We start from the raw sequence: 25,086 nt of genomic DNA on the forward strand, positions 1-25,086 counted from the left end.
TTCTGTGTTTTTATTAGTTTATAGTATAAACACCATTCAAGATCGGGGTATATCATTTATACAAATATAACCCATTTCTGGCAGCATTTTTGGCTGTGGATTTGTGTGTGTGTGTGTGTGTGTGTGTGTGTGTGTGTGTGTGTGTGTGCGCCCCAGGAGCAGCTATCACTCATGTCACAAAAAGATACCTGATTTTCCGCCTTCTGTTATTTTGTGGATTTTTGTTGTTTATGCACTGTTTTCTTGGCATTTAGTAATAATAGGGATATGCCTATGTGTGTTTTGATATCTCAATATTGCAGAATGACCGGAAAAAACTGCCAAAATTTGGAAGGGTACTGTACATATAGGTAGTTAACCCGTCACGTCCCGACCACTTTCGCACCTCTGACACCCCCCAGTCCCGACCACTTTTGGAAAAATTTTTTTTTTGCTAAAACTTCCGCTTTTGTTGAGAAACAAAGGAAAATCACAAAGAAAGTGCTTACCTTGGTCCACAACTGGTCAGAACAGGTGAGGTCCCCTGCGCTATCATATTCTATCATTGAGGAGTGAGGCGCTCACGTTTTCTATGGTAGGTAATTTTGGGAGAAACAACAAACACCACCTCTACATTTATTGAATTTGAACTAATAAACAATAAGAATAACAATATAATGGATTTCAATGACATATATATGAAAAATAAGCATTGTACCTTCGCGCGAGCATAGCGAGTTTGGTCCGATTGGTAAAACGCTATGTGCTAAGTTTCTTGTTTCAGTCAACATATCAGTTTTTCTACTTGTATACTACTGTTTCAATGCCATTTTACCATTTTGTACTGTATGTAAATGTTTTCAGCTGTTTTCATTCATTACGATGACATGTAGCATAAGTATAGCGCACATATGCATACTCAGCGCACTCGCTACGACTCGTATTTCAACATACAACATTGTTTTATCACTTTCATAATATTTTTTTCATTACATTGAACCTTTCCTCCACCACTGTAAACGTTTTCAATTATTTACATTCATTACAAGGGCATTTAGCGAAATGCTAGCGCATAATCTCGTAGCAAGCACACTCTCTAACACTCGTGTTTCCACTTCTATTTCTTCAGTCCCAATATACTTTCCCACTTACATTACACCCATTTACACCCTATTCTGCACTATACATATTTACTGACATTATTTATTCTAGTGAGCGTCAGAATATTGCATGAAAATACCCTCGCAATGAATGTTTCGACCAACATAATACTCATACACTTACATGCTAATATTCCACTTATATTACACCCGTGTTCACTTATAGACTCCTATTTACATATTAACGGGCCTTATTTATTCCACTGAGCGTCTGAATATCGCATCAAAATACCCTCGCAAGGTATGTTTCCACTTAGATAATATTCATACACTTACATACTAATATTCCACTTATATTACACCCGTGTTCACTTGTAGACTCCTATTTACATATTTACTGGCCTTATTTATTCCACTGAGTGTCAGAATATCGCAAGGTATGTTTCCACTTAGATAATATTCATACACTTACATAATAATTTTCCACTTATATTACACCCGTTTCCACTTCCATACAACTATTTACAGATCTATGGGCCTTATAATTGCACTGAGCGTCTGTTTGTCGCATTTATTTCAGAGTATCAGCATCCTATCGCATTCACACCTTATCAGAAGTGCAGAAGCGTGTGAAACTCACTGAAACATGGGTGAATACACAGACCCACGTCACACTGAACGCACTCATAGCGGGTGTCCTTTCTCTGAGTGGTGGGTCTCACGCGGGAATTGCTACACACGTGACACCTGCGCTGGGGCCTAGGTCTATTTGCTTGGGGAGGTATAGGAGTGGGGAAATGGCTGGTGGATAATCTCAGGGGAGGGTGGGCACCTGGGGCTGTGCGGGTGCGGTGCTGGGGCCTTTCAACCACATACCTTGCAACAATCTCTCGTGTCAGCTCCCTCACAAACCCTTCAAAGGTTTCTTGAACTCCTGTTGTCATGGCATGAAGGTGGTGGCAATTCAGGGCAGTAATGTCAAGCAGGTGAAAGAATAGTTTTTTGTACCACTTCATCGTGGTTCTGGCACACTCGACAGTGGATATCACGGAGTCTGACTGGTCCACCACGCGCATGTTGATATTATAATCAAGCACACACTCAGGTTTCCATATGTGCCGCCTGTTCTCGCTCCGATAATCTACTGACTCTGTATGGTGCATCAAGGGGCGGTGAACCGTGAACAAGAGGCGGACTTCTCTATTGTGGTTCCACACTGTTGCAAGGATATTGTTGGCCAGGAAGAAGACAACCTCATTTCTGTCAAGTTTCCGCCCCACCTTGACCATGTGATGCCAGTTCACCTTGACGGTCCCACAGATCCTCTTGTCATGCCTGTGTAGATAACGAGCGAGAAGAGGGCTAGTGTACCAATTGTCAAGGTAAAGGACGTGACCACGATGAAGATAGTCTTCTATCATTGTCTTTACCACTGCTCCCGACCCAATACTCCAATCTTCTATTATGTCTGTCTGTGCACCGGTATAGAAAACTATGTCTTGCACATACCCAGTCCTGCAGTCACACACAACAAAGATCTTGAACCCAAAACGGTGCCTTTTGCTGGGTATGTACTGCTGAAATGAAATATTGCCTCTCCACAACACGAGACTCTCGTCTATGACAAGGTCTCTATGGGGATAAAATGAGGAATGGAATGTCTGCCTTAGGTGATCAAAAACCAACCTAATTCACCTCATCTTATCTGTGTCATTAGCATTTGCAGGATCATCAGCATCATAGAAATGGAGGCGGCTTTGAATTTGCTGAAACCAATTACGGCTCATTACTTGGCCAAATATTGGTGTATGCATAATAGGGTCCTTTGTCCAGTATGCAGGAATTCGGTTCTTTCGTACAATACCCATCAAAAGTACCAAGGCCAAAAACAAAAACATTTCTGCAAGGGAGACTGGGTAATCATAGAGAAAAGAATGCCTGCTCCTTGTGCCCTGTCTTTCACTCTCACGGCACTGGCTGTTAGCGAACCGGTTTGTTTGATCCACTATTTCCTCCACAAAACCCTCACTGAAGAAAAGGTGGAAAAAATCCAGCCTGTTTGAATTAGGGTGAATACCGGGAGCAATGCATCCAGCACGCCCCTGCTCAGTGAATGGTGAATGAGGGGAGTAAAATCACTCCCATCCTCCCAGTTCCATGCCACAAAATCCTCGTCCCGATCGTCCCCATCCTCGCCTTCATAAGGGTGGGGAGGAGATGATGGTGGGGGAGGTTGGGGAGGAGGAGTGCGTAGGGCTTCCCGACTTGCACTCCTCTTCCCTTGGCCTTTACCCTTCCCCTTTCCCTTACCCTTACGGCCTTGGGGAAAATCAGGGGGCTGTGGGGAGGAGGCCTGGGAATATTGGGGAGCATAAGACGTGCTGGGGAGTGGCTCCTCCTCACCTTCCTGCTCCATCACCACACCACGTGATTCACCACCCACCCTCACTGCCCCACGTGATAAGCCCCGCCGCCTCACACCACCACGTAACTCACTCCCGCCATTCTTACTTTCCACACTCCTCCCAACACTTTCCCTTTCACTCCCCACTCCCTCAACGCCACTTCCGCCATCCCCAAACAAAACACTAGGCCCATACCTGTTAGAACGATGTGGTGTATGCTCTGGGCTGCGATGAGTAATAACCTCATGGCCGTACCACATGGCAGCACGTCCCATGGCTCTGTCCTCGTCCTTGAAATTGGGCTCCACGTCACGTAGGGGCTGGCTAGAGGATCTTGCACGTTGCTTTTGTGCAGCCTGACCCTCTCCTGCAGCACGACAAGTCACGTAGCGCCACTTCCTGGGGGATGGGACTTCCTCATCACTGCTGCTGCTTTCCACATCCTCTGGTTGGACAGAATCTTTGTCCATCTCCTCGTCACCGAGTGGCGAATCACTATCGCCAGTAATGGCATCCAGAGCGGCTTGAATTTCCTCCTCCGAGAGACCTCTATGCACCATGTCTGAGCAGGACTGTTGCTAACAGGTGAGTGCGGGTCGTGCGGGGTCACCGAGTGTCCCCGCCTGGTGGCAGGTAGAGGAAGGTCGTGTGATGCTACGTACCAAAAATCTCACACGAATTTTGAAAATTGTGGAAATTATGCAACTTGCACTTGCAAAACATACCAGTACGTTGACAGGACTGGCAAATGCAAAATGTTGCAATGTATCCATACATTGACGAGATGTCTCGGATTAAAAAGAAAATTCCATGGATTTTTTAGCGTTTAGCATTACTTTCGATATTCCTATGTGTGTGTGTTTTGATGTCTAAATATGGCAGATTGACCTGAAATCAGTGTCAAAATTAAAAGGTGTGTTGTTCATACAGTACTGTATACAGGACGTTTTTTGGTTTTCAGTTTTTTTATTTTTTCCATGGTCTTCCTTGGTATTTAAAATTATTTTAGATATTCCTATGTTTGTTTTCATGTCAAATATGCCTGAATTACCGAAGAACACTGCCAAAATAGGCAGAGGTACTGTACAAATAGGTTAGGTATAGGTTGGAAGTTGGGTATAGGTAGGGTCTGGGTATAGTAAGGGGGATATTTTTCATTATCCAGATATTGCCACTACCCAGATATGCCTTTGGCTCTATTGCATCGGTTAATTGAGGGAATATTGTAAATGATCCGACATCTTCAGTATCCTTGGGTAGCATTGGTAAATTATATAGGGTTGCACGCAAAATATACACTTTAGTGACTAAAGCAGATGTGAAGAGATTTTTAAAAGGTTCTTGAGTTTATACTTCATAGAAATTATAAAGATAAAGATTTCCCCGACGAAACAGTGTAGCGGCAGGACCCCGCATCATTCTACATGATCTGGCTGACTTGAGACACTTATAGATGGAAAATAACGGGGGAGAAGGGAACACAATAATAATAATATTAATAATAATAATAATAATAATAATTAGTATTATTATGATAATAGTAATAATAAAGCCAAGCAGTCTCTGAACCATTCTCAGCATAAAGATACACTATCTCTAATGACACTGTCAAATTTTATTGGCTTAAAAAAAAAAAAATGGTGAGATACACATAAATCTTCCCTTGGCCAGGTAACCAAGGAGAGATGGGAGAAAGGGTGACAAATCATCTTTATTCAGTATATTACATAAATCTTTACATATATCTCTTTTATAGCTTATTACAAACCTGTATTCTTTATATAAAATCTATTTATTTCTCACCTATGACACGGTATGAAAAAGAGGATCATTAAATGGTGGGGGTGTTATCAAAACTGTACATATAGTTCGTTTACCTTAACTTGGTCAAGTATTTCAACATTTTGCAACATTCTCTGCAGCTCAATGGCATAAGACAATTCTACAGTGGCTCCTGCATGCTTTACTCAGCGCTTCTTCGTGACTAGCACCGAATTCTATTCACTTGTTACAGCTAAGCGTTTCACAGATGGGGAGAGATCGCAATTTTAGGCCAAGTTAAAGTGAACAGAATAGTGAGAGGGGGGCGAGGTGGGATGCTTCTCGTATATCACACATGATTATCACCAAATCCTAACACCATTGACCTTTCACAGTTCTCACCATCCTTTTACTGTTTTTCACTCTATTGTCACGATTTTCAGTATCCTTTCACAGTTTTCACCATCTTCTCACTGTTTCTTATCATTTCACAGTTTTTCATCAACATTTCATAGTTTTCATCAGTCTTTTCACGGTTTTCATCATTCTTTTAGTTTTCATCAGCCTTTCATCAGTTTTCACCACCCTTTCACAGTTTCCAGTATCCCTTCACAGTTTTCACTATCCTTTCACAGTTATAACCATCATTAGCTCATGTGTCGTAGCTAAACTACAACTGTGATTCTTAAATCTTTCTAACACCAATTCTCTTGACCATATCTCTATTCTTATTACCATTGAACAAAAATCTTTAATCTAGTAATAGCTCTGGCACTGAAGGAGTTATAAGAAAATGATTACGGACCACTTTATCCTTAAACTGATCCTTTGTATTGGTGGAAACTTGCAAGTTAGCTTTATAGGTAACAACAACATTTTAATTGGCAGTTATTTGTCATTTACTTTGGACTATTCTTTCAGTCGAACATTTTCTATATCTTATTTCTGCTATTTCCAAGCTATTTTTTTTTTTAATGGAAAAAATTTGTATTAAAGGGGTAAAAAATTACCCTTATTAACCCCTTTATAACCAGAACTTCCTCCGAAAACTGAAGAAAATCGTCTGAAGGGAGCAAGAAAATAATTATAAAAAAGTCATGAAATTAAATAAATTAATAACGGCAAAAATGTACCGATGAAAAGGGCTCGGCATGGGGAGGAAATTCTATAACATGTATCCTGTCTCACATTGCTATGGTTATTTAAAAGGATGGACAATAATGCTCACAGGTAAAATTGTTTTTATCATTCTATTTTTACAGTAAATAATTCATTGAGTTAAATTTAGTTATTTTTCAAATACACTAAGCTATTCGCCCCTCCCTATTGCCACATACTGATTTATTTATTTATTTACTGCTCAGACAAAATTAATAATTCATTTTACTTTCATCGTAAGTTATTTATATTACTGGCTTAATTCAGCTACTTTCCAAATATACTAATCTTTTCACACCTTCATGTTGCCACTTACTGAATTTTTTTCTTGATTTATTTATTTCATGTGGACAAATTAATAATCAAATTTTTCCACATTAATTTCAGATATTGGATTAATTAAGATACATTTCAAATACAGTTTAATCATTTTTTTCACATTTTATTGCCACATAACTGGATTTGTTTTTATTTTATTTATTACACATGTACAATATTAATAATCCAGTTTTTGAACATGGTATTCTTTCCATCAGTTATTTTAAGTTGAAAATATTAATCTTACCACTTTAGTTATTTCCATATGCTGATTTAATTTATATATTTTTGTTACTGTATCCTGAGAAAAAGCACAAGTCCAGCACATGGCATAAATATTCCACTCTCATAACACATTAACCTTTCCACTCATTTGTCTAAAATGGACATGTTTGCCTTACCACCATCACTACTTTCACATACCGGATGCATCTTTATTAGTTTATTATTATTACAGCATTATCACAGTAAAAACAATTTCAGCAGGTAGATATTAAAAATAAATAAATTTTCCCCAAATTTCAACTTTTTTAAAATACTAAATTTATGCTTATTATTTACTATTATTGTATACTGGTACTCAGACACAATCCACTCGAACATAAAAATAAAAAAAAATCACTTTCCATACAGTTTAACGATTCTTTTTACTATCTTCTTTTCCTTTTACTCTGCTGAATTTATGTTATCATTTTGTAGTACTGCATATCCAAAGTTTACACATTCTACACACGTCGGAATAAAAAAAACACTAAACCACTTCTGAATATTCCATTTAAAAAATTATCTGGCTTCCAAACATTTCACAAAAAATCATCTACTTTTCTAACATTCCACAGAATATTATCTACTTTTCGAACGTTCTGTTAGAATAATTGTCTGCTTTAAAATATCCACTGAACTTTAAAGAAGACCACTTTCTAGACATTTCACAAAACATCATATACTTTTCGAAAATCTCAAAAAAAAAAAAAAATCTACTTTTTGAACATTCCATTACAAAAAAAAAATCACCTACTTTCTGAATATTCCATTTAAAAAATCATCTGCTTTTCAAGAATTTCACAAAAAAATAATAATCATCCACTAATCCAATATTCCAACCTTTTTGCCCATTCCTAAGCGCTGCCGTGCTCCCAGACCACCTCGTCCCCCGTACTACGTGGCAAAGTAAAATGAGCAAACTCATTTGTGGCACAGGTCAGAGCACTGCGTAACTACTGGTGTGGGAGCTGGTGTGGCGGTATTTAATAAAGGAGTCCAAGGTATTACTCGTAGTTACATAATAGTAATAATCTATCTATCTATTGCCAGACACCATAATCCCTTAAGGGGTGGCCATTTGACTTTGAGTTATTTGTTTTAAGGGGAGGGGCACTAACCCTCCACCAACCCACTTGTTCACACGTAGGGAGCACGTATGGTTTGGTTATATGGTTACCACCCAGCATTGTAAATGGTTTCTTGGCTTACAGGAAACCATTTGGCTTGTCACTCAATGTAAAGCCACCTGTAAAGGAAAGAAAAGCAATAAGAAGTGACAGGAAAGATGCGAGAAATAGGAAGAGAGGAGGGGAGGCACAGAAAAAGAATGATAAAGGCTAAGGAAGAAGTAGGCAGCACTACATCAAGTGAGTGATAATAATAATAATAATAATAAAAATAATATTATTATTATTATTATTATTATTATTATTATTATTATTATACACTGAGGTGGTTTGGACATGTGGAGAGGATGGAGAGTGAAAGACTGACTAAGAGGGTGTATGTGGGTGAGGTGGAGGGAGGGAGAGGGAGGGGTAGACCGAGGATGAGGTGGAGGGATGGAGTTGAGAGGTATATGAGGGAGGGGGGGGTGAGTTGGGGGGAGGGGAGTCAAATGGTGGGTGACAGAGTGACTTGGAGGCGTTTTGTCTGCGGCCACCCTTTGCGGGATTAGGGCGTCGGGCTATAGATAGATAGATAGATTATTATTATTATCATTATTATTATTATTATTATTATTATTATTATTATTATTATTATTATTATTATTATTATTATTACTGTTGTTGTTGTTGTTGTTGTTGTCGTTTATTTGGTGCTGTGAATTAATATTAGTAGTGGGTGTGATTAAAAAAATAACACTAGTTATTATTATTATTATTATTATTATTATTATTTGGTGCTGTATATTAATGAGAAATGTCAATTCAGCATTCTAGGGTAGCAGTGAGGTATAATATGAATAATACTAATAATAGTAATGATGATGATGATGATGATAATGATGATGATGATAATGTGCCTATCGACCGCACGAGGGTTATTAAGGGAGATAATCATTTCAGTCCTAAATTTCCCCTATAAGAAGGCCCACAATAACAGATTTTTATTCAGGTTCCAAATTTTTGAAGGTAAATCAATAGGACACGGGGCAAACATTGATTATGGAAATTCTGTTAAGCAATTTTTCTATTTAGCAGGACGGACATTGATTTAAAAATAAATTAAAAGATATAATTAAAGAACTTAGCTTTTTTAAAGTCAGTTTTCATGTACAGTAAGTGCGTTCATCATGATCATCATCATCATCATCATCATCATCCAATCCTGTGTTGCCCCATGAGGGGTGTAGGAGCCCGGGGCTAGGGCAAGTTGGTCCTGGCATTTAAGATGAGAGTGACCAGCTTCATTCATCCCTGACTGGCGTTACGTGAACAATAAACTCCAGCCTCGCCTTGGATATAACCCTGCACAAGCTCAGTCCGACTGGAGCGCTTTAAGTACCCAATAACCCACCAGGAGCCATAATTTGGTTTTATGGTTACCACCCAGCATAGTAAATGGTTTCCTGGTGTACAGGAAGCCACATGGCGCGTCACGCAGTGTAGAGTCACCCGTAGACAGATGGAAGAGGAAAGAATGATAGACAAAAAGACAGAAGCGGAAGGAAGGAAGGAAAGAAGGAAGGACAAGAGGAAAGGCTAGTCACCCGAGAGCAGCACTACATCGAGTGAGTGAATGGTGAGCGTCCCCACCTACCACTAAACTGCATAACGCAAAAACAAAAAAGCTAATAACGAGGACCCAGTGGAAATGGTGCTTAATAATAATAATAATAATAATAATAATAATAATAATAATAATAAAATAATAATAATAATAATAATAATAATAATAATAATGAAAATATTCAATCCTGGAGATGAAGAACGTACAAAAAAATAAAGTGCGACTACTAACGAAGACCCAGTGTAAAGGGGATTTAATAATATTAATACGGTAATATAATAATAATAATAATAATAATGAACTGGAGGTGAAGAGCAAGTGGACTGTTCTCATTTTAAGCTACTGATCGAGGTTTTGAACTTCACGTGGAGTAGTTGTGTTAAAACCGTATTCTCGTGAGCTTGGAGGGCACCCTAACACCTCTTCCTGAGCGGTTTAGTTGCCATATTATACCTTTGTCTCTTGTTTCTTAACTGGTAGTTTATGATTTTTCCTTTTTTTTTTTAATCGGCATTTTCTTAGAATTGTTAGATATATGAGAATATTATTAACTCATATGTAAACCTGTGCCATAGTTCTTTCACCTTAACTTGGACCATTTTTTTTTTCCTTTTGTGGCTTGTTTCGCGTAGGTCAGTGGCAAAAAAATAAAATAAAAATATTAATATTAATAATAATAATAATGATGCTATGGCTCTTCATCCTCTCCATAGCACTTTTTCGTGATTGGCATCCTATTCTAGTGCTAATCATTTGCTACATTTGAGCATTCAAGATAAAGAGATGGCAATTTTAGGACATATTATTAGTCGATTGTTACAAATGAGGGAACATTCTTTGGCCAAATATAATATTCTACTGTTAATCTAACGTTAAAACTGAATACTCAAGATGGAGAGTTGGCAATTTTAGGCCAAGTTAAAGTAGTATAGCAGGGAACAGATATTAGGCAGACAACGAAGCTAACGAAATTACGGTATATGATGTGGCAGTGACGACGATAAATCTATGTATATATATACGAGTACAAGACACATCAAGCTGAGGAATTTTTAGGACTGAATATTCATGGATTTTGTACGAAAAAAAAAAAAAAGATTAAAAAAAAAAGTGGGGATTTTATATTTGTCTTATAAAATAATCGCTTTTTCTTTCTATAAACTGTTCTCAGAATTCAGTTCTTATTTTCCTTTTGAATACTTGTGTCGTGTTTACATTTGTCTTGCACGCAGGACGCTGTTTTTGTCTCAGTATCCAGAAAATTGTTTAGTTAGGTTAGATTAACTGTGCCATAAAACTTGCAGTGGTGGTGGAAGTAATGGTGGTAGTAGCAGTAGCAGTAGTAATAGTGGTGGTGGTGGTGGTGGTGGTGATGGTAGTAGTAGCAGTAGTAGTCGTAGTCGTCGTCGTAGTAGTAGTAGTAGTAATAGTACTGGTAGTAGTGGGGGTGGTGGTAGTTGTAGTAGTAGAAGTAGTGGGGTGGTGGTAATAGTAGTAGCAGCAGCCGGGGGAGGGAGGTTGTATTAGTAGTAGTAGTAGTAGTAATGGTGGTGGTGGTGGTGGTGGTGGTAGTAGTAGTAGTAGTAGTAGTAGTAGTAGTAGTAGTAGTAGTAATTAGTCCCCAGGCTCATCTGAACTTAAACCTGGTGGACTGCAGGCTGAAGTTTGTTATTCTGCAGTCTACTATCCACGTCTCCGGAAGATAGAAAGGGAACTGAGTGATGTTTTTATAATCGGGCAGCTCCAACACCCTGTTTTGTCGGGGCCACCACGTGAAGGCGTCCCTCTCAAGGACCCTTAAAAATAAATACATAAATAAGTAAATAAAAACGAGATCCATGACCGTACTGTCGTAAAACTCTCCCCAGCATTGCAAGTCCGCGTCCACACTAGAAGTTTGCTGGTGCAGGTGGGTGCTGGCGGGCGAGGGCGTGTGCAGGTGGGAAATCTTTATCACTGTAACCCTATAAATTCCCGCCCGCACCCGCCGCGTCCATTGAGGCTAGCCCTAATATGGATTACGCATACTCATTATCCTAGAGATAGTTTCGAATTTCCTTTTTCTTCATAATTTAAGGACAAGCAAAAAACTCATTTCCCCAGATTTTCCCTTTTTCACAGTAAGATGATGAGCGAAAAAATCGAATAATTTATTTTTATAATACGAGGGTGAGCAAAAAACTCTACTTCTATTTTTTTTTTAATGATGGGAAGATGAGCAATAAAACTCACTTTCTTTCTTTCTTTCTTTTTTAACAATACAATGTGAACAAAAATTCTCTTCCCATATTTTTTCATAACAAGAAGATGAGCGAAAAACTCCAAGGAAAGTATCTCTAGGAAAATTAATACCTGTTAAAATACGATGGCTTTTAAATCAACATGCCTAAGAGATAACCAGCATTCAAATTACATCGATATATGCTTAACAGTGACGCCAAAATCCCGCCCGCACCCGCAAGCATCTGGTGCGGAGGTGACCTTACGCTGTTGCATTAAGAGACTCCCGCAGCAGAACATAAGGAGACGCAGTCTAGATGGCGTAAGAGATGTCGCAGCACCATTTCCTTAGCGATTTATTCTGTCTATTATACCTTAACATTCTCTTTTATAATCTCTTTAAATATTCCTTTAATTCTCTCTTTTAAAATTTCTTTAATTATCTCTTTTAATATCTCTTTAATATCAACTTAGTTTGAGGCAATAATATGGAGGACGATATTCAGGGGTAACGTTAGAAAAAATCGCTATGGAAAAGATGTTAAGTGACCTCCGCAACCACTTAGAACACGACCTTTACCATTAACCTCATCACGCCGGTGACGCATTTTCCTATTATATTCTTGCTACCCCTAGACGATTGAATATCACTAAGAAAAACCTTATCTTTCCCATACCCGGTAACATCATCCCTTCCTATTAACATCATCTTGTTAACACTGTCTCTTCCTATTACCATCATCTTTTCTTATTACAACTAAATCACACACACACACACACACACACACACACACACACACACACACACACACACACACACACACTGCGAGTCTGGCACAACACAGCTTTCCCCTACAAAATAGTGTAACCTATGGCATGACTAGCTGAGCACTAACCCATGCTCCAGCAATTCTTAGCCTTACTTCCCCAGTTACTGTTACTATTACTATTGCTACTATTATTACTGTTACTCCTATTTTTGCTACTATCTTTACTACTATTATTACTATTACTACTACTACCCCTACTGAACAACTATCAGATTCCTAGTGGCCCCTTCAGTTTTATTCCCCCATTGCCCCGATCCCCACAAACAGTAATGAACAATAAAGCTGTTTGACTTAGAAATGTAGCCAGAAGAAATCAATTTTAATAAGAGAACTGGAGCCCCTCCAAAGGGGGAATCACACCTGCCGGGAGCCGATACATAATTGGCGCGGCTCGGAATATGACCTTGACCTTGGCTTACTTTCACCAATTTCTAACTCGCAGGGGGATTTTCATCTCTACTACACACCTGTTAAAATTTGTGATGATCTCTTGAGCGGTTGCAAATTTATAGTGGTAACAGGCGGCCTGCAGTCCCGATGGACCCAGGTTCGAATCCCGGCTGGGGCAAGGAACAGTTTAAGGATTTGAATTTCATAAAAGCGGACTTTCCTGATCTACCAGATAACCCGCCGACATGTCGTAAAAGTACCCCCGCAAATACCAATACACCAGTCCTGTATGAGACAGCCCTTGCATGTATTCAATATGGACGGTGGGTGTTAGCGCCGAAGTGGTGACATGTAGAGAGGTGTATGGTATGTAGGAGGACTACTGGGCCTTGAGAGCAGGCTGTGAAGCCTATGCCCAGAAGTTGGACCACGAAAAAAAAAAAAAAAAAAAAAAAAACAGACGCACAGACGTTGGACTACTTTCACCAGTTTCGAATTCGTGATAGATTTTTTCCCCTAATACACATCTGTAAAATATTGTAATGATATCTTGAGCAGTTGCGAAGTTAGAGAGCTAACAGAACATGGAGAGACGGACAAATTAATACAAAAATACCAGCTTCGCTATTGCTGCTTGTAAACATACAGCATATTATCATCAGTCAAATCAAAATAAGTAATAATATTTGTGTTTATTATTATGCCCCCAGACTAAGAATCACTGCCCTAACCCCTTGACTACTGTGTCATATTTCATGTGTTATTCTCAGTAATTTGATTATGAAAATTAGCAGAGACTTTTGGGAGCTGTGAGGAATATGTATGTCCATTAAAAGTCCATCATTTAGAAAAAAAAAAAAAAAAAGGAGTATATAATAAAATAAAAAAAAGTATCGCACACAAGGGGTACGATGAATTGTAGAAAGATCAATAAAAGTTGTGAATTCTCCAGAATATTAATCCATTATCATCTGATTATGCGTATAATTATAATGGCTCCAAATCTGTACAGGTGCTGTGTGTCAGCCTTGTGAAAGCACGTTGTATCAGCGTGGTGAATAATCATCGGGCAATTTCCTGCAGTTATCGTCTGTGTTGTCAAATTGTTTCGCGCCAATTGTTCACCGATAATTTTTGATCTGCCATACGGCCTTCATTACCACCGTCATTCGAACTTCAGTGGTTAAGTATTGCCTATATGACCTGACATTTCTCCTAAAAGAAAAAAAAGTGTAGGGTAGCAAGAATAAAATTAAAGACGTCCTTGGGATGAAGGGGCTAGCCTCACGCCGGGAATCCGCTGTGAGATTCTTTGTGCTGGAAAGGAAAATTCGACCCTTCAGTACCAGGATATACGAATTTCACTCTAGCTCTCAGACGATTTCCTTCAGCTTGGTCTCTAATGAAGGAGGGGTTGATGGGTGAGGTGTTAGGAGCAATGTCATTCACAGCTATACCTCTTTCACTTTAACTTGGCGATGATTTTCTTTCTGTTGATTTTTCTCTCACACAGGTAAGTTAGGAGCAATGTCTTACATAACTATACCTCTTTCACTTTAACTTGGCCCAGATTTTCTTCTTGTAGTTTTCACATATAGATCAGTGTTAGAAGTAAACTATAATACATCTCACCATACTCCCCATAGCACTTCTTCATGACTAGCATCCTACTCCAGTGCTTGTGTTACAACTCACCAAACGAGATAGGGAGTTGGCAAATTTAGGCCAAGTTAGAGTAAAAGGAGTACACCTAATAGTAACCCCTCCCATCATACTAGAGGTCCCATCCCAAGCTGAACACACTCGTCTGTTGTCAGCAAGAATGAAGGACGTCCTGGTACTGAAAGAGTTAAGTGGACGGCTTCCCACATGGGGAGTGACGTGCCAAAATAGTGAGGTGGGCAAACAAAGCAGAAGCTGATTCACAAGATGTGGTTTCCAAACACTCAAGTTTTGAAGGATTACTGGGCTTCTTTTGAAGATATGTTGTTTTAATGGTTTACCTGACAGTTTTGAAGCACAGGATTTTTGAAACACTGCTGGGTGTGTTGTTTTAAAGATACATATTTTTGATGGCTTACCTGACGCAGTTTCGAAGCAAAGTGATATTCTGAAACAGTACTGGGTGTGTTGCTTTGAAGTTACATTGTTTTCGTGGCTTACCTGATGCAATTTCGAAGCAAAGTGACGTTCTAAAGCATTACGAAGCATTATTAGGTGTGTTGTCTTAAAGTTACATTATTTTGAATGGTTTACCTAATACAATTTTGAAGCATAATCATCTGCAGCATTACTGGGTGTGTTGTTTTGAAGTTACGGTGTTCTGAAGCATCGTGTTTTGGAGTCATTTAAAGCATTATTTTGTTGCAAAGTCAGGTGTTGTTGTGAGACTTAGCATTGATTCAAAGCATGCTATTGTTCTGAAGCACAGTGTTTCGAAGCCTTATGGTGCTATGAAGTATTATGTTGATTTGAAGTACTGTTTCAATTCATAGTGTATCAAAGGATGCTTCCTCTCCTCCCATCCCCCAAAGAAAAAGTTGTTCCAAGCATACGTGCATGAGGTGGACATACCAAAATATTTAGTTCACCAGAATAATATGCTCAAGAAGGAGGAGTGACTCAGTTTGCTTGTGTGGAATATCAGATTACGAGTTGTCTTTTGTCAATATTTCGATCTTCTATCTTCTAGCAATACTTCCTTCTGACTGAACACAGTACTTTAAAAGGCATCCTGTAAATCAGCCTTAAAAGATAAAAACCTCAAAACACTCCTAACAACCGTCATCTTCATCATCATCATCAACATCCTAACCCACAAATAAATGGGACAATATATCATCATCATCAACCTAACCCTCTACTAAATGGGAAAATATATCATGATCATGATGATGATGATGATCATCGTCATCGTAACCCACTAGTAAATGGGATAATACAAAAGGAAATATCTAACTCACTTTCGTAACAGTGACAGGACACGAACCTGGGCCTCTAACAACTCATTATGGCACTCAAACTCATGAAGCAAAAGACGCTTACATGATCAGCTTTGAATGAGGTGTTGCTTTGAAGTGCAGTGTTGCTTTGAAGTGTGGCATTGCTTTGAAGTGTGATGTTGCTTTGAAGTGTGGTGTAGCATTGAAATTATGTGTTGGTTTGAAGTGTGGTGTTGTTTTGAAGTGTGGTGCTTCGAAGCATGGTGTTGATTCGAACTGTTGTACTTATAACCACAATGTTGCTTTGAAGCTTGTTTCAAAGTGATGTTGTCTTGAAGAATGACACATTTTCTTAGCTATGGTGCTGAAGTGACTGTCTGCATTAATGGTGTTGTCGAAGTACTTATCCCTCTAACTATACCAGTCAAAGAGAAATGGTTGTTTGGCTTCCCCGACATACCACAGTGGTGTTTCAAAGTGGTGCTGTTTTCAAGAAAGCTCCTTTTTTTTTTTTTTTTTTTTTTAAGTATAGTGCTGCAGTGACACTCTGTGGTAGATGGTCTTATCAAATTACTCACCCCTCTAACTATTATACCAAATCAGAACTGTTGTTTAGCTTGACCTTTGACTCAAATTTCAAACAGTTATCAGTGGCCACGATTCAACATCTAACATCAATACTGATCATGTAAGCAGCCATAAAAAAGTGAATACACTCCAGATATGCCAGAAATAATGAAAAAGACTTTCAATAAACTCCTTGTCAAGCAACCCTACCTAATAATTTCCGGAGAGCAGCCCAACACACACTCTCTCTCTCTCTCTCTGATTCTTTCTATACATAAAATAATGTTTTCCTTTCAACCATCCGAATTCTTTACTTGCATTCACAGACTTACAATAAATTACTGTACCTTCCATAACTAGGATTCGTTTTGCAAGAAAAAGAAGGGGAACAAGTCACTGAGTATCTCCAAACCTGTATCATCCTACAGTTACAAATCTTAGGTCCCTCTCCATCTACCTATCATCTGCTACTGATATATATTTTTTTTTAATCCAAGGACGTTTTTTTAATTCTTGCTGCCTCCAGACGATTTTTTTTCAGCTCTGAAAAAAGGCTACTCGTCCTGAAGGGGTTTACTTACTCTACCTAACCCCTACGGTGAAAAAAAATGGGTCTGTCTTAAAGATGTATAAAATCGTCTGGAAATAGCACGACAGAAATAAAAAAAAAATCTTTCTCCAGTTTTAATGGACGCACGAATTTCTCTCTCTCTCTCTCTCTCTCTCTCTCTCTCTCTCTCTCTCTCTCTCTCGCTACCTCCAGACGGTTTTATTGAGCCAGGGAAGTAATTTTTTTAGCAGTAAAAAACATAGTGAAAGTAACAATATATTCAACCCCTTAATTCACCTCAGATATATATTTCTTATTTACTTCACGTGACTTAGTGGTAGGAAAATAGTGTTACGGACCTGTACCCTTTCCACTGGACTTCTTCGTGACTAGCAGGATATTTTAGGGACTAGGACGGTGCTACGGCTCTGCATCCTTTGTATTGCGTTTCTTCGTGACTAGCATCATATTCTAGTGGTAATGTAATCCACATCGCAGGATTCAAGATGGAAGGACGGCAATTTTTTAGGCCAAGTTAGGGGGAAAGGAGTATAGAAGAGTTGAATAAAACCGTCCGGAGATAGCAAGAATATACAGGCCATCGGGGTGAAGGGGTATCAATCTCACTTCACTGCCCTCATGTCTCTTCCCTCACTTCAACTATTTATAGTTTTTGTTGACATTTTTCTTCACAAAATGACTCTGTTCAAATTTCTTTTTTTTTTTCTTTTCTCATTTCATTTCTCTTCCCTAACATCCTTTTACTTTATACACCTCATCTCAAGCCTTTCCTCCACTCACCCCACTTTATTACACTTTATTTCACCTCAGTTTTTTTTTCTCAATTCATATCACTTCCCTTAGCTTTCTGTCACTACATCTCAAGCCTAGTCTTCCCTCACCTCACTTTTTTACACTTTATTTCACCTCATTCAACCAACAGCACTTCATCTCAGAACTTCTTTTCACTTCCCTACCCTTCTCTCCTTTACTCATTCATCTTAAAACTTCCTCTCACTTCACCCTCTTCGTCTTAAACTTCCTATCTCTTGCTTCAGTCTCTTCATATTACTTACTATTCTTTCAAACCTGGAGTTTCATGTTACTTCACTCATCTTCATTCATTTTCAATTTCTCACTTTACCTTACTCATCCCAGCTAACTTCATCACTCACTCTCTGTGCCTCTGTATTTTCAGATTTTCCTTTCTCTCAAACTCACAAGAATTTCTCACATCAATTAGCTCTCTCATCTCATTTTACTCATCTCACGCCAGGCTTTATTTCATCTCAGCTCACTCTATGATCAGTGTTTCCAGCCATTACCGTACAGAGCTTCCTGATTTGATATTGTTCTTTTCTTACTCAGTAGTACATTTAAATTGACACACTGATTTGCCTAGTTCCAATTTCTTTCGTTTTTTTTTGTTTTTTTTTTGTTTTTTTTTCAGACTCTGCATATATCATTTTACTCATAAGCTGTCATATTTCCAAATTTTATGGTATATTCTTTTTCACTCTAAAACAGGATACATCTCGCATTAATTTACTCATCGGCTTTTAGATATTCAATTTCATATTCTTTCGTATTTTTCAACTATATTGAACATTACTTACTCAATTTATTTCAACTGAAACTTCTTCAATGGTTCCAAGATTTTAGATTGCAATGCTTCTTTTTTCCCCTCTTTTTCACAGGTTATCTTATTTCAGTTTCTTCACTCAGCTAACTCACTTGTTAACTCTCACGTTTTCTAACATTCCAGTATTTCAGTTCCTTCTATGCTCTAATTACTAAGCTCATCTAACTTAACTTTCCTCAGCATATCTCCATTCTTCTTTCATCTCATTTCACCTTTTTTATCCAATATTCTGGTCACAATTTGACATTCTTCTATAATTTTGGTTCACAAACGATCCCACTTTTCTCAGCTCACATCTCGTCTCACTTCAGCTCACTTCTGCTCTCTAATTCACAGCTCCAGTAGTTGTAATGTTTCCAGACATCCAGATTTTAGCGTTGTCATTGAATTCTAGCCCACAGATGATCTCACTTTTCTCAGCTCATCTCAGATCTCTTCTCACCTCGGCTCATTTCTCCTCTCTGATCCATTTTTATCAGTCGTTGTAAGGCACTCTTCACTCATCTCAAATCTCTTCTCACATGGCTAACTTGGCTCATCTAATCTCAAATATCATTTCTTTTTGACTCACTTCACTCAGTCTCTCTCTCTCTCTCTCTCTCTCTCTCTTTCTCTTCCATAGTTGCAATTGTAAAGCTTCCCAGTTCCTCCCTTTATTTTTCCTTCCCAATTCCTCTCTTTTCTCTCTATTTTTCTCTCCCAGTGTATCTATTTTTCCTTGTTCCATTCTTTATTTTTCCTTGCCAGTTTCTGTTTATTTTCCTTCCCAATTCCTTTGTTTATTTTTTCTTTATTTTCCTTCCCAATTCCTTTCTTTATTTTGTTCTCTATTTTCCTTCCCAATTCCTGTCTCTACTTCTAGTTCCCAAACACTTGGGCGGGCAGTCTTTTTCAGAAGGGTTTTGGACAGAAGATTAAGTTCTCTTATACAGAGAGAGAGAGAGAGAGAGAGAGAGAGATGTAAACCTGTTGGAAAACTCATATAAATTCATGACTGAGGGCAGTATCTAAAAAAAGAAAAGGCTGAGAAAGGAAGACAGGAAGAGAGAGGGAGGAGGGGAGGAAACATGAATGAAGGGAGAAAAGGAAAATTGAAAGATAGAAAGAAAAAAAAGAGCTTAGTGAAAAGCAAAGAAAGTGGGGATCAGGTGAACATCAAGGGAGACTCATACGGACACCAGTTAGAAACAAATGGACTAAAGAAATAAGTAGGAAAAACAAAAAAAAAGACGAAGAGAGACTAGATGGGGACAGCTTAGAGAAAACGGGACAGACTAAAAAAAAAAAAAAAAGTAGAGAAAGTACAATAGGCCAAACTCATTTAGATCACAGAGAGTGAACTACCCCATAGAGTAGAAAAGATCTAGGAAGGAAGGAAGAAAAAATGAAGTCGTGAAGAAAAAGAGAAAGAAACAGGTAAGGCTTAGAGAAAACGAGAGGGTAAAATACAAGTGAGGAAGTTACGGTACATTAGGGAGTGACTCGTGTATATCCCAGCTGGAACTACCTCTAGGGAGGAAAAAGACCAAGGAGGAAAAAAAAAACGGAAAAGAGAAACAGAAAAACATATGAAGAAGGAGGGAAAGAAAAAGGATAGTCACAGCTTTAAATAAAAAAAATGAGATAATGGAAAGGAAAATGGAGAAGTTAACATCAGGGGGACTCAGGTAGACCCCAGATGGAGGACCGCCGCTAGAGATACCGCCACTAGTAGCCCCGTCCACCGTAGACTAGAGGCTGAGTTGCAGTAGGAGAAGTCACAGGAGCAGACCCGGCGGATGAGGACCCGGGTGGTGTAGGTCTCGCACGTGTTGGTCATGATGGTGTCGTTGGTGGCGCAGTTTCGGTGGAAGCTCTCCATCTCCCCTGGGGATAAAAGGAGAGGGGTAGATTATAGGGAGGCTTCCTAGCACCTCTTCTTTAGCGATTTATTTTGCATATTGCGCTTTTAATATTTGATGGCACGCTTTTTTTTACCTCTTTTTAATATGGATTGCAGCAAATAAGAGAATCATGAGTGCCATGCATGGAATAAATCGGTAAGGAAAAGGTGTTAAAAATCGCCAAAACAGCTTAAATAGGATCTATGGACCACACAGACGATTGTAAGGTGGTCCGGGCTTAATATTACAAGAGAGAGAGAGAGAGAGGAGTCAATGGGGACAGAAATAGGAAGAAAGAGCTAGCTACTCAACATTAATCTCAGTCTCATATTCACATATCAGTAAACTGAAGAGAGAGAGAGAGAGACTCAGCATGCATAGGTAATGTGCTGCCAATCTGCATGAACAACACTTTGCCTGAATAATCAAAGGGAGAAAATCACTGAAGGTTTGGTCAGTAATTTATTTGCTGAACTAACGTTATTATTACTTTGTTGTCAGTATTTCATTTATATATTTAATTTATCTCTTTATCTTTTCTTTATCTCTTTTTATTACAATTACTTTATAGAAGTTTACTTTAGAGTTACTTATAAAAATGTTCTTTAGAAATTCTATCTATAGCCAGACGCCTTATTCCCGTAAAGGGTGGCCACAGACAAATCGCCTCCATGCCGCCCTCTCCTCTGCCATTACGCTGCCCTCCCCTCATCTCACACATCCCCTCTCTCATATATCTCTCCACTCCATCTCATCTTCGGTCTACTCTTTACTCTATATTTCACTCCTCTCTCTCTCTCTCTCTCTCTCTCTCTCTCTCTCTCTCTCTCTCTCTCTCTCTCTCTCTCTCAATTCATGATAAAACTGTCCCTGAAACTGTCAAAATTCACTGCATTTTGCATAAAACTTCCTGGTCATGTTAACACGTCCTGGTGCAAGTGAGGCCATAAGTGGTCAATTTTTGAAGACAAAGGTCAAGGAAGGTCAAGGTAGGACAAGGTAGATCAAGGCAGGTCAAGGCAGATCAAGGCAGGCCAAGGCAGGTCAAGGTAGGACAAGGTAAAACTTTCCAATATGTTGACACTGCACTGTTGAAAAAGTTGTAGTTAACTTTTACTGTTTTCGTAAATTTTCCCAAATATTTTCGACAGTTTATTCTTCTTCACACACACACACACACACATACAAACACACACACACACACACACACACACACACACACACACACACAAAAGTCATGTGTGTGACATGTATTATACTGTACATGTATCATGTATGTATCCTCGCCACATTTCTTGTATTCATCTGGTGTAGCCAAGTATATGTATGTACGTGTGTATGTATGTATGTGTATGTCCTGTATCACACATGTATCATCTATGTATCATATTTGTATCCCCCTTGTATCCAGTATTAACAGTCCACGGTGCACATGTATGTATGTGTGTATGTATGTATGTATGTCTAGCCTTCCCAGAGGACTCCAACCCATTACCCTAATATGCTCAACGTGATACAACCCACGCTAAACACTGCCTACTTACGCTGATATACTAACGTACTTACTCTGATATACTAACCTACATACTTACTCTGGTATACTAACCTACTTACGCCCACACTTGTTTGTTTACTTACTTGGAGGTATACTTACTTTGAACCTACTTACTTATTCTGACATACTAGCATATTCTGATATAGAAACCTACTTACTGATATACTTACCTACTTACACTGATATACTAACCTACTTACTCTGATATACTAACCTACCCACACTGATAACCTAACCTACTTACTTACATTGTGATATGCTAACATACATCCAGGCTTACTTACCGCCACACACTAATTTACTTACACAGTGGCCTACTTATACCAATATACTCACTGCTTACTCCAAGGCATGTCTGTCTACTTACCAGAGGGCCTACTTACCCTAATACACTAACCCACTTTGAGACCAACCAACAATAATTGCCAGTCTACTTAAGCTTATTAACATATCCACTCCAGGCTGTGCTTCATTATCAGTACTTACATATAGAACTACTTACGGATGTTATATTTATGCGTATTTCCCTTCCACACTGACCAACTTCACCATCACCATCATCATCATCTTCATCATCATAATCATCATTATAATCATTATCATCGTCACCACCATTACCATTACCACCATCATCATCATCATCGTCATTATCATCATCACCATTAACATCACCACCATCACCATCATCATCGTCATCGTCATCACAACCATCATCATCATCATCATCATCATCATCATCTCCATGATCACCACCACCACCATCATTATCATCATCATCATCATCATCATCAGCGTCATCATTACTATCACCACCACCATCATCATCGTTATCATCATCGTCATCGGCTTCGTTATTATCATCAGTATCATCATCATCATCATCACCATCAATCTAAACAGGACAAAAGCCTCTCACTTTTCTCCACTCTGACCTATTTACTCTCAGTCCGTTCCATCCAGTCCCAGCAAATCTCCGCATCTCATCTCTCCATCTTGTTCTCTGTCTGCCACTTCCTCTCCCTCCATATCTCCATCTTGTTCTCAGTCTACCTCTTCCTCTCACTCCATCTCTCCATCTTGTTCCCTGTCTGCCATTTCCTGTCACTCCATTTCTCCATCTAGTTCTCAGTCTGCCTCTTCCTCTCACTCCATCTCTGGGCTGCCACTCAGTTACCTGGTTGTTCATCTGTTATCTCTTTTACAAAGGGCGTGACCTGCCCACATCCATTTATGCTTTTGGACTGTACTGATTATATCCTCTACTTTCCTCTATTCCCTTATCCAGGAAGCTCCCTTTTATCTTTATATGTGACACCTTTGTCTCTCCATGTGACACCTTTGTCTCTCCATGTGACACTTTTATCTCTCCATGTGACACCTTTATCTCTCCATGTGAGACCATCATCTCTCCATATGACACTTTTATCTCTCCATGTGACACGCCTGTATCTCTCCATGTGACACGCCTGTATCTCTCCATGTGACACGCTTGTATCTCTCCATGTAACACCTTTGTCTCTCCATGTGAGACCATCATCTCTCCATGTAACACCGTTAGCTCTCCATGTGACACCTTTATCTCTCCATGTGACACCTTTGTCTCTCCATGTGATCCTTAATATAATCCTCTCCATTCCTCTCTTACCACGCCAAAATTTATTCTCTCTCATTAACAAAAATGAAAAACGAAAAAATAAAAGTATTCAAGCTGAGTAGTTAAAATCTCGAATAACTGTAGTAAGAGACGAAATTGGTAAGTTTAAATACCGGTCCTTTATTTAAGAGGTATAATAAAGGTGAATTTGTTACCTTTACTCGTTTATGATTTATTAAAGCTTTTTATTGGGGTATTATGCTTCTCATTCTTCTTTTTCTTCGTCATCATCATCATCACCATCATCATCATCATCATCATTATTATCATTATTATTATTATTATTAATATTATTACAGGTAATAGTAGTAGAGGGAGTAGTAGTAGTAGTAGTAGTGGTAGAAGCAGCAGCAGCAGTAGTAACAGTAGTAGTGTCAGTAGCAGTATTACTATTATTATTATTATCATTATTATTTTTATTATTTTTATTATTCATTATTATTACTATTATTATTATTATTATTATTTTTTTTTTTTTTACCTTTACCACATAGTCTTCAATAACCAACCCCTTCCCTAAAATAATAATAATAATAATAATAATAATAATCAAATATACACCACTTCATTTTTGGAGCGGCATAAAACAAGAGAAAATTTAGGCCAACTGCTCGTTCACGCATTTTTAAAAGTTTTTCAATGACCTATAAACTTGAAGCGAGTGTGGCAAATTAAACTCATGTCAGAATTGAAAAAAGAAAAAAAAGAAAAAGAAAGAAAAATGAGAAATAAAAAGTGTGAGGAAGTTTCTTTGGGGGGCAATGTAAACAGAATGGGGGTAGTGAACTGATATGATGCATCTTGTGGTACTGAGAGAGAGAGAGAGAGAGAGAGAGAGAGAGAGAGAACACTGACTTTGAGATGCTTTCTAGGTGGTTTGGCCTTAAAATCACAAACCAGACTCTCTCCAAATATTAGAGAGAGAGAGAGAGAGAGAGAATCCAGTGTGTGAGAAATTAGAGCTAGCTTCCACTCTCACCATTAATATCGTAGACGGTCACCGATTCACAGCCCAAGTCGCAGGATCCGGACTCGATCTGCTCCTCAGTGAAGTTGGCGTCCATGCAGCCGTCTATCCTCGAGCTGTTGCTTCGAGGAGAGTAGCTGCAGAGGAAACACTCCACGCTGAGGCCTG

General features: G+C 38.7%; 1 protein-coding gene across 1 annotated transcript in view; it reads right to left on the reverse strand.

Moving 5' to 3' along the window:
* Positions 1–20,522: 20,522 nt before the first annotated feature.
* LOC145418701 (uncharacterized) overlaps positions 20,523–25,086 on the reverse strand; it is a 13,772-nt gene continuing 9,208 nt past the window's right edge. The window contains exons 2-3 of the mRNA XM_080287041.1: positions 24,931–25,083; positions 20,523–20,725 (exon numbers count right to left, since the gene is read on the reverse strand). Of these exons, the coding sequence (XP_080143167.1) occupies positions 20,523–20,725; positions 24,931–25,083 (356 nt within the window). The remainder of the gene's footprint in view (positions 20,726–24,930; positions 25,084–25,086) is intronic.

Source organism: Coenobita brevimanus, chromosome 116 (assembly GCF_032717465.1).
Source record: "Coenobita brevimanus isolate Jiangsu-jjx chromosome 116, ASM3271746v2, whole genome shotgun sequence".
NCBI lineage: Eukaryota > Metazoa > Arthropoda > Malacostraca > Decapoda > Coenobitidae > Coenobita > Coenobita brevimanus.